Raw genomic sequence first — 9,131 nt, forward strand, 5'->3', positions numbered from 1 at the left:
GCCACCACACATGAAGTGCCTGGGCTGGGTACAGCAAGAGAGGGCTGTGGGGGACATCAATGCACCCTTTAACCCAGCTGCTGGCATTGGTGGTCTGCTGGGGGCTGGGGAGCCACTGGCTCCATCTCTGCAGCCAGAGCTCCACTGCGCTCCACAGCAGATGCTGTCCTGGTGCAGAGCCGAGTGCCATGCCAAAGCAGCAGCCTTGCGCTCCTGCTCCAATGAGGGGGGGCAAGGACCAGCGTCCTGTCTGATTTGGGAGTTTGCTGAGGAACGCCAGAGCCGAAGGAGAGTTTGGGGGCTGTCACCTCAAACCGGCCCCCAGAATCCTTAGATGGTAGGCAGGACTGAGACCACAGACTTGCCTCCATGCTTGGACAGCTGGAACAGCTGCTGCTGCAGACCCACAGTGTTCACCTTGCAGGCTTCACTTCTTGCTCCCCCATCTTTCCTCCGGTACCCCCTGACAGCTGGGTGGGGTTTCAGCATGGGTGGTGCAAGCCCCAGCCCCTGCAGTGTGGCCAGGCTTCCCAAGAGCCTCCCGAGGAATGCCAGCACAGCAGTGCTGTGGGGACTGGAAAAGCCGGCTTCCCCGTCAAGCCTGGGCAGGACAGACAGACAGACATGTCCCAAAGCAGGCAGCTCGCCCAAGCACCCGCAGAGCCGCAGGCAGACTTGGATGGGGGTTTTTGGCTGGGGATCTTATCCCACAGGCTGATGCATGATGTTTCCATCAGCTGTGCGATGCGTCCCAGCTCTGTCTGGTGAGTATGAATCCAACTCGTATTTTTGGCTGGAGTGGGCGCTGCCCCAACATGTATAAGGAGAGGCAGGCACCTGGATCCCACAAAGATCCCAGGCAGATGGCGAGCAAACCTCAAGGAGCTCCCCTGGGCACCCCCTCAGCCATGACGCACCCCAAAGCCATTCTGCTGCTCCTGGCTGTGAATGGCCCCGGGTCTTTCTGTCTGTATGTAGAGCTGCCTGTATGCGGGACGAGACACCCTGCCTGCCAGCAAGGAGAAAAAACTGATCCTGACCACATGGCCTCTGGGCAGTAGGTTTAAGTCCCCTTGGAAGCTGGCAATGGGATGTTTCCCTAGCAAGGGGTTCATCGGCTCCACTGGCAACGTGGCATGTAGGTGTGGGATTATCCCAAAGGATTTCCTTGGGTTAAATTTAGGAATCCAGAAGGTTTTGCTGGAAATCTGCCAGCTGGGGGAAGCTCTCCTCTGCTGCAGTGCTGAACTCTGCTGACCTAACCTCGACCTTCCTTTAGACCTGAAGCTTGGCACACTGCTAAAAGCCCCCAAGAGCTGGAGAGAGGAAGGGACCTCTGCACATGTGCCACCCGCCATCCCTGTCCCCAAGGGAATGGGGATCAGGCCAGAGCATCCCCAAAGCCTCTGGGACCACAGGAACAGCTCAGCTGGTGTGTGGGCAGGTGGGTCCTGCCCAGCAAGAACCACCCTGCACAAGCAGGGAAGCTCCTGTCCTCGGAGCCACCTTTTGCTCCCACTAGCCCAGCTCACTGTCCCCAGGTTGAGCTTAGGCAATGGGCATGGGGCAGGTGCCTCCCACCCAGGGCTGCAAGCAGGGGTTGCCTCTGCCCCCCAGCAGCTGCTGCCACCCCTGCTCTGCCAGGTACTTTTCATGGCCAGCTGTGACATGGATGTTACTCAACACCTCCATCCTCCTTCCAGAAAACAAGATGCTGGGGAGGCAGGAGTGGCTGGCTGGGGGCTCCTCATGGGGGAGGTCAGCCTCTCCCTCTTTGTGATCTCAGGAGGGGATGAGAAGCGGACAGACCCTCTGAGAGCAAGTGAGCTGGTGGAAGAGCCCAAGATGGGCCCTCCTGGGTCACCCAAGTCCAGCAAGCAGGAGCACAGGGCAGGGGAGGCAAGAGGGACAGACCCTTTCCCCCAGCCATGTTGCAAGGATTTTTGGGGCAAGGGGCTTTCTCCCTGGCCAGCATATTAAACAGCACCAGCTCAAGTCCCATTTGAGGCTCTGTCTGTAGAAACAGACTGCAGTCCTCAGAGCTTGACCAACAGGGATGAAGAGGTAGCTGCTGGTGCCACCCCTGCCTGGCTGGGTATGATGGATGCACTGGACCCCTGAACAAAACTCACAGTGGTTTGTTTTGGGCTCCAAAGAAGATAAAGGCCTAAGCCATAAATGCACCAAGAATGTCACCAGTTCCAATCTATTCTCTGAAAATCCACAAGGGAGCAGAGTGACACAGTGAGCATCCATGAGTATGAGCTTGGAACACCAATCATGCGACTAACACATGAAAAGCAGGTGGCTTTTCCAAGACTCATTTATCAAGGAACAAAGTTGTGAGTACAAGAAGTCTCATGCATACCTTTCCCAGCACATGTAATTTGACTGCAAGCCAACCACTTTATTCAATAAATATGACAGCCGAAGTAAGCATTCTTTGAGCTCTCCTGGCTAAGCAGCCTGCCTGCAGGGCAGTGATCTCCCCTTGAGCTGGGATGCCCTCCAGATTGCTCCTCAAGGCGGAGAGACCTCTCATCAACAGCAGATCTTCGGTAAGCGAACCGACACCGCACATAACCTTGCGGTACCGTAACTCCAGTTTGCACCTTGGTTGGCTCAGTGGTTTTGCATCATTGTTGAAATGATCGTGCGGCACAGTAACAGAGTGAATCTTTCCACCGGACTTCATTAAATCACACTTTCATGACATCGTGTTAAAACCACTTTTGCGGATCATTTTGAGTGTCTTTAAGTGCTCTAAATCACCCATTCGTGACAGCAAGTCAGAGGAGCTGCGTAGCCAGCCCGGGGTACACCCTGCCCCCGAACCAGAGATCCCCGACCCCGTGAGAGAGGGCAGCCCCGGCGCCCGGGGGAGAGGCAAAGGGGTGGCCCACAGCCCTGGCAGCGGGTGGAGGAAGCGGGCAGCAGGCCGGGACCGAGTCCCCTCCGGGGGGCGCTAGGCCCAGGGGCCTGCGGAGGCCGCTCCATCGCCGCCGTGAAGGGTGGGAGAGCCGGGGCTGCTCCCCGGGAGCTCCGGGCCCCACGAGGGCACGGTAGACGGTGGCGGAGGAGCGGCCGCTTCTCCAGCGGCACCAGGCCCGGCCCGCCGGCTGCCATGACACCCTCCCCACCGGCCCCGCGAGAAGATTTAAACAGCAACCCGTCCCACCAATCACCGCCCGCCTCGGCCGGCCGGCCCGCCACGCCCCCGCCGCAAATCCGCCCTTCCATTGGCCGCCGGGGCTGAATTTTAAATCCTGCCGCCCTGCCCCTTAGCAACAAGCATCCCTACCCGCTTGCCGATTGGCCGCCATCTGGTACCGCCCCGCGCTCTGATTGGACGATGCTCGGCCAGTGCTGGCCGGCCGCTACCGAACTGCTACTTTCAAAAGAGCCGGGGCCGGCCGCGGGGTGGCGGCGCAGGTGAGTGGGGGTTGTGCGGGTTTGGGGGCTTCCCTCTCCTTGGGGGCTGAGAGGGGGTATTGGGGGGGGGGGGGGGGGGGGGGGGGAGAGGCTGGCACCCAGCGGAACGGAAGGGTAGGGTTGAGCCGGGGTGGGGGGGTGTCCCCGCTCAGCAACCCCTACTCCCCCGTAGGACCGTTCCCCAGTGCTTCGGGGAGAGGCGGGAGTGGAAACCGCTGTCCTGGGGGCTTCTGCTCCCCCAGGGTGCAGAGGTACCCCCGAGCCCACTTCCCTATCTGGTGCCTAGGGTGGGGGGTAAGGGAGTGGGAGCTTTTACATCCTTTCTGGGATGCAGGGAGCTGGGAACTGCCCTTCCCCCCCCCCCCCCCCCGCTCCCAGCAGGGCACTTTAGCTGGGGGTCGTGGGGCTCCGTGTCCACCCCTCCCCTGGGAGGAGCACACCAGCCCTTCCCTGCACTCCTAGCCAGACCTGCACCATCCCTGGGGTTGCCTCAGGGCGCCATGTGTCTGCTTAGGGAGGGGGTTGGGTCCTGTCCCTGCTGCACTACACTTTCACGGGGGGCAAGTACTCCATGGTTCTGCCTCTAGCCCTTGAGGGTGCCCCTCGGGGCAGGCAGCTGCCCACATCAAGCCCTGCTCTGCTCCCAGCTTGCTTGTAGAGGCCAAAGGAGAGGATGCCGTTGCCACGCAATGCCAAGGTGCTGAGCACCAAGCAGCCCCGAGCAGGCAAGGTGGGCCCTGCTGCAGAGAATGCCAACCCTGAGAAGGTGAGTTGCAAGCCAGGCGAGGGGTGTGGGGGGGTTCTGTGGGGCAGCTGGCCCCCCATCTTCTAACAGCCTCTACTGCAGGAGGAAAGCTCTCAGGCCAAGAGGTCTCCATCCTCACCCCAGGGCGGGCCCAAGAAGAGATCAGCATTCGGGGACATCACCAATGTGAGTTCTTCTGTGGGGGTGGGGCTTTTGGTAACCCTTGTGACCCCTCCATGGGAGCGGGGCTCTGTATCCCCTCCAGCACCCAGCGCGGGGGGTGTCCTGTGCCCCATCAGCAGGAGGAGAGGTGTCCCTGTGGGGCACAGCTCACTTTCCTCTGTGCACCTCTGTATACCCTTATTCTCACCCAAACAGGCTCACAAGAACCAGGTGGTGGCAGGGAAGAAGGAGGCCGTGAAAGTGGCACCAAACAAGGCACAGAGGGCCCATGCTGCCCTGGGGGTGGCCAAAAACAATGAGATCAACCTGAAAAAGTGAGTAGCCAGGGGAGATGGGGACAGGGACCGGGGGGGGGGGGCACTGCAGGACCAGCACCTGCAAACTTGTCCCATGGACAAGAAGAAGAAGAGGTAAGGTCTTCCTTTGGGGGATAGAGACTGAGCCCAATGGGGAGGGCAGACAGTAGCTAAACAGCCTCAAGTTGTCCCAGGGGAGGTTTAGATTGGATAGTAGGAAAAATGCCTTCACCAAAAGGGTTTCAAGCATTGAAACAGGCTGCCCAGGGAGGGGGTTGAGTAACCAGCCCTGGAGGTATTTAAAAGACGTGTAGATGTGACACTTAAGGATGTGGTTTAGTGGTGGACTTGGCAGTGTTAGGTTTATGATAGGACTTGATCTTAAAGGTCTTTTCCAACCTAAATGATTCTAAGGGTCTCTATGGGGATATTTTAGGGGTGCTTTAGCCTTTCCCTTAAGCAGCAAGGGGCTCTGGAGAATGCCTTTTAGCCGGGAGATGTGGCCTCCTCCCAGCGATGACTTATGTTCTTGTCCTGTCCAGGTCAATGAAGAAAACTCCACCAACAGAGACTCCTGCAGAGCCCAGAAAGGATCCTGTGCCAGAGGAGCTGGTGCCTGCACAGGTACTGAAGCCCTCCAAGGAGAGGGCAAAGACCCTGGACTGCAGCCTGACCCCCAGCCTCATCCTGGAGAGGATCCTTAAGCTGGATCGATGGGTTGAGGTCAATTGTACAAAGTTTAACAAGGCCAAGTGCTGAGTCCTGCACTTTGGTCACAAAAACACCAGGCAACGCTACAGGCTTGGGGAAGAGCAGCTGGAAAGCTGCCCGGCGGAGAAGGCCCCGGGGTGCTGGCTGACAGCCGGCTGGGCATGAGCCAGCAGTGCCCAGGTGGCCAAGGAGGCCACCAGTCCCCGGGCTTGTGTCAGCACTGGTGTGGCCAGCAGGGGCCGGGCAGGGATGGGGCCCCTGTGCTCGGCCCTGGGGAGGCCCCACCTCGAATGCTGGGCTCAGGTTTGGGCCCCTCAGGACAAGAAGGCCATTGAGGTGCTGGAGCATGTCCAGAGAAGGGCAACGGAGCTGGGGAAGGGTCTGGAGAGCAGGTCTTATGAGGAGTGGCTGAAGGAACTGGGATTGCTTAGCCTGGAAAAGAGACTGAGGGGAGACCTTATCGCTCTCTACAGCTACCTGAAAGGGGCCGTAGTGAGGTGGGGTTGGTCTCTTCTCCCAAGTTGCTAGTGATAGAAGGAGATGAAATGGCCTCAAGCTGTGCCAAGGGAGGTTTAGTTTGGTTAATGGGAAAAATTTATTTACTGAGAGAGTGGTCAGACATTGGAACAGGCTGTCCAGAGAGGTGATGGAGTCACCATCCCTGGGGGTGTACAAAAAAATGTGTAGACGTGGCACTTCAGGACATGGTTTAGGAGACAAGGTAGTATTGGGCTGACAGTTGTACTTGATGATCCTAGCGGTGTTTTCCAGCCTTTATCATTCTATGATTCTATGATCCTGATGGTGCCGCTCTATGGCTTCTGCTGGTGGTACCAGGGTACCAGGCAGTGCTTTGGAGCTTGGAGATACTTGAGCCAGTCTGGGAAGCTGAGGAGGGGGATAAAGCCTCCCACATTCTTCCTTCAAAATATCTCCTGTGGGAATGAGCGGGGTGGGGGCTGCAGGGTGATGGGGATGCAGAGGTGCAGCAGCCTTGCCCTGAAGGGATGACTGGCACCTGTAGAGCGTGGGGCCTTCCCCTTACCCCTGCCTCCTCCATCCCACCAGGTACCAGCAGTGGAGGACATAGACAAGGAGCAGCTGGGTGACCCCTATGCCAATGCAGAGTATGCCAAGGAGATCTTTGAATACATGCGGGAAAGAGAGGTGGGTGATGCCTGGCCAGGGGGTGGCAGCCTGTCCTGGGAAGGGGTGACCATGTGGGCAGGGTCACACACTGCCCAGCCCGGAGGCTCTGAGCACCTGGTGGGGGCCTGCATGGGGTGGGAAGGGCCTTGTTTGTGGGTGGTGGCTTCTGGTGAGTCCCTGACAGCTGGTACCTTGGCAGGAGAAATTCATACTACCTGACTACATGGAGAAGCAGCCAGACATCAGTGGGGACATGCGTGCTGTCCTGGTGGACTGGATGGTGGAGGTGCAGGTACATGGGCATGGGGAGAGATGGCCTTCTGCAGAGCAGCCCCAGCACGCCTTTGGTGTGTGGGACCTCAGTATGCCAGCAGTTACTCCTGCGAGTGTCCCCAGTGCAGAGCTGATCTTCCCCCTCCCCAGGCTGGGGATAAGCCTGTATCATTCTCTCTGAGCTTGGGCCCATGGGTACCTCTGGCCCCTGTGAGGGGAACCTGGTGGGGGCCAGGTGGGCCTGGCTTTTGCCTGACACTCCCTTCTGTCCCCCTGCCCAACATCCTTGCAGGAGAACTTTGAGCTCAACCATGAGACACTGTACCTGGCTGTGAAGCTGGTGGACCACTACCTGGTAGAGGTGGTGAGCATGAGGGACAAGCTGCAGCTCATTGGCTCTACTGCCATCCTCATCGCCTCCAAATTTGAGGTAACTCCTTGTGTGCTGTCTTGGGGTGCTGGGGCAGAGGGTTCCTCTCTGGTCCCCATGAGTTATTGGAGAAGGCCAGGTCCCCACAGTGCCAGGCTACTGCCCTCAATGCTGCTGGGGTGGCATGTCCATCCTCGTGTCATCGCTTCCTATCCCAAGGGCTCTGAATGCAGTCCTAGTGGGCTGGATCAGTCTCCTGGTGTCAGTGGAGACCTGGCTTGTCTCTGCTCTGCAGAGACCACCAGGGCAGCTGAGTTCACCTTGTACAAGCAAGGCTTGGAGTTAGAGCCAAGGGCTGGAGCAGTGTAGACAACTCACAGGCCCCATTGGATATTGTAACAGTCCTTTCAGGGTCTGGCAGGGCATGAGCCCTTACAGTGGCTGCAGACAGGTAGGCTTTCCTGAGCATTGCGAAGACAAGCCCCCATTAGAGTGCTGAGCAGTTGTGCCCCTGCAGGAGCGGTGCCCACCATGCGTAGATGACTTTCTCTACATCTGCGACGATGCCTACAAGCGGGAAGAGCTCATTGCTATGGAGATAAGCATCCTCAGCACCCTCAAGTTCGACATCAACATCCCTATCCCCTACCGCTTCCTGCGACGCTTTGCCAAGGTGGGTGCAGCAGGAGGGTGGCCTGGTGTCAAGGTGCCTCCAGGCACCCCTTTTGTTGTCTCCCTGGGGTGGCAGTGCATCCCCAGGGCTAAGCATGGCCAGCTGACAGCAAGGAGGGTTTGGCCACACCTCTGCAACAGGGTTGAGGGGTGAGGATGCTGGTCTGTGGCACGCGGGAGGTGTGGGATGTATCCCGTGCTCCAGGGGCAGCACTCTAGAGCCCCAAAAGGCTGTGGAGGGAGAAGTGTTGCTCCAAAGGCTGAGCCTTTCCCTGCCTTCCTGGCTGTAGTGTGCCCATGCCACCATGGAGACGCTGACACTGGCCCGTTTCCTCTGTGAGATGACACTGCAGGAGTACGATTATGCCCGGGAGAGCCCCTCTAAGCTGGCTGCCAGCTGCCTGCTGCTGGCACTCACCATGAAGAACCTCGGTGGCTGGGTAAGTGCCTGCCAAGGCACCACAGGGGTGCAGGAGTGAATGGACTGGTGTGCGGGGGTAATGCTGTGGGGCTCTACTCAGATTTGGGGGGGGCTGGAGAGGGAAGACGATGGCTATATTGTTGCTGAGAGGACCCAGCTCAGCCCCACTGTCCCTTTGCAGACCCCCACACTGGAATACTACAGCGGGTACCGCTCCCAGGACCTGCATCCCCTGGTGAAGAGGTTGAATTTCTTGCTCACATACCAGCCCCATGACAAGCTGAAGGCTGTGCGCACCAAGTACTCACACAGGTGAGCATCACAGGGCTCTGCCTCTTGCCTCCTCCCTCTGCAGAAGGTGGCAGCACCAGCATGCACCCTTGAGTGCTGCAGAGAGCTGTGTGGCCCTGGTGGATGGGTGCCAGGGTTGTGGCTGAGATCTAAGCCAATGTGATTGTTTCCAGGGTCTTCTTTGAGGTTGCCAAAGTCACCCCTATGGACATGCTCAAGCTGGAGGAGCAACTGAAGAGCTGCTAGCCCTGTCTCTGTAAATAGCCTGTAAATAGCTGGGTGCTTTCTGGCACTGGAGCACCATGTACATAAATAATAGCAATTTTAACTGGAGGAGGGGAGGGAGGGGGGAAAAAAAAGTCAGGTGGAGCTGTCAATAAACTATTGTGTTTGTCCTATGTGCTACTGGCTGCTGGGACAGGTGGGGGAGGGTAGTAGAGATATTGCTGAACCCCTGAGTTGTGGCTCCCCTTGCTCTGTGTGGGGTGGGTTTTATGATGGGGAGCAGGAAGGGCTGAGAGGACAAAGCTGAGGGGTGAAGGGCTAGGTCCTCATCACCCTCCCTGTACCCCTCTCCTTCCCCTAAGT

General features: G+C 58.3%; 1 protein-coding gene across 2 annotated transcripts; it reads left to right on the top strand.

The window, feature by feature from the left end:
• Positions 1–3,331: 3,331 nt before the first annotated feature.
• On the top strand, positions 3,332–8,918 carry CCNB3 (cyclin B3). Of its 2 annotated transcripts, none has more exons than XM_064463556.1 (12): positions 3,332–3,432; positions 4,080–4,198; positions 4,268–4,363; positions 4,556–4,674; positions 5,199–5,280; positions 6,436–6,534; positions 6,716–6,808; positions 7,082–7,219; positions 7,677–7,832; positions 8,122–8,271; positions 8,434–8,564; positions 8,717–8,918. In XM_064463556.1, exons 2-12 carry the CDS (start codon positions 4,106–4,108, stop codon positions 8,787–8,789), a joined length of 1,230 nt encoding a protein of 409 aa, XP_064319626.1. In that variant the 5' UTR covers positions 3,332–3,432; positions 4,080–4,105; the 3' UTR covers positions 8,790–8,918. The 2 variants fall into 2 exon arrangements, with proteins under 2 accessions (XP_064319626.1, XP_064319627.1); XM_064463557.1 differs by having other exon boundaries at positions 4,280–4,363; positions 8,717–8,916.
• Positions 8,919–9,131: the final 213 nt, after the last annotated feature.

Source organism: Phalacrocorax carbo, chromosome 11 (assembly GCF_963921805.1).
Source record: "Phalacrocorax carbo chromosome 11, bPhaCar2.1, whole genome shotgun sequence".
NCBI classification, from domain to species: Eukaryota; Metazoa; Chordata; class Aves; order Suliformes; family Phalacrocoracidae; genus Phalacrocorax; species Phalacrocorax carbo.

Coding starts and splice junctions, on each gene's coding strand:
- CCNB3 (XM_064463556.1), top strand. CDS start 4,106: ATGCCGTTGCCACGCAATGCCAAGGTGCTGAGCACCAAGCAGCCCCGA. Junction 4,364..4,555: donor CATTCGGGGACATCACCAAT/GTGAGTTCTTCT, acceptor TCACCCAAACAG/GCTCACAAGAACCAGGTGGT. Junction 7,833..8,121: donor TCCTGCGACGCTTTGCCAAG/GTGGGTGCAGCA, acceptor TCCTGGCTGTAG/TGTGCCCATGCCACCATGGA.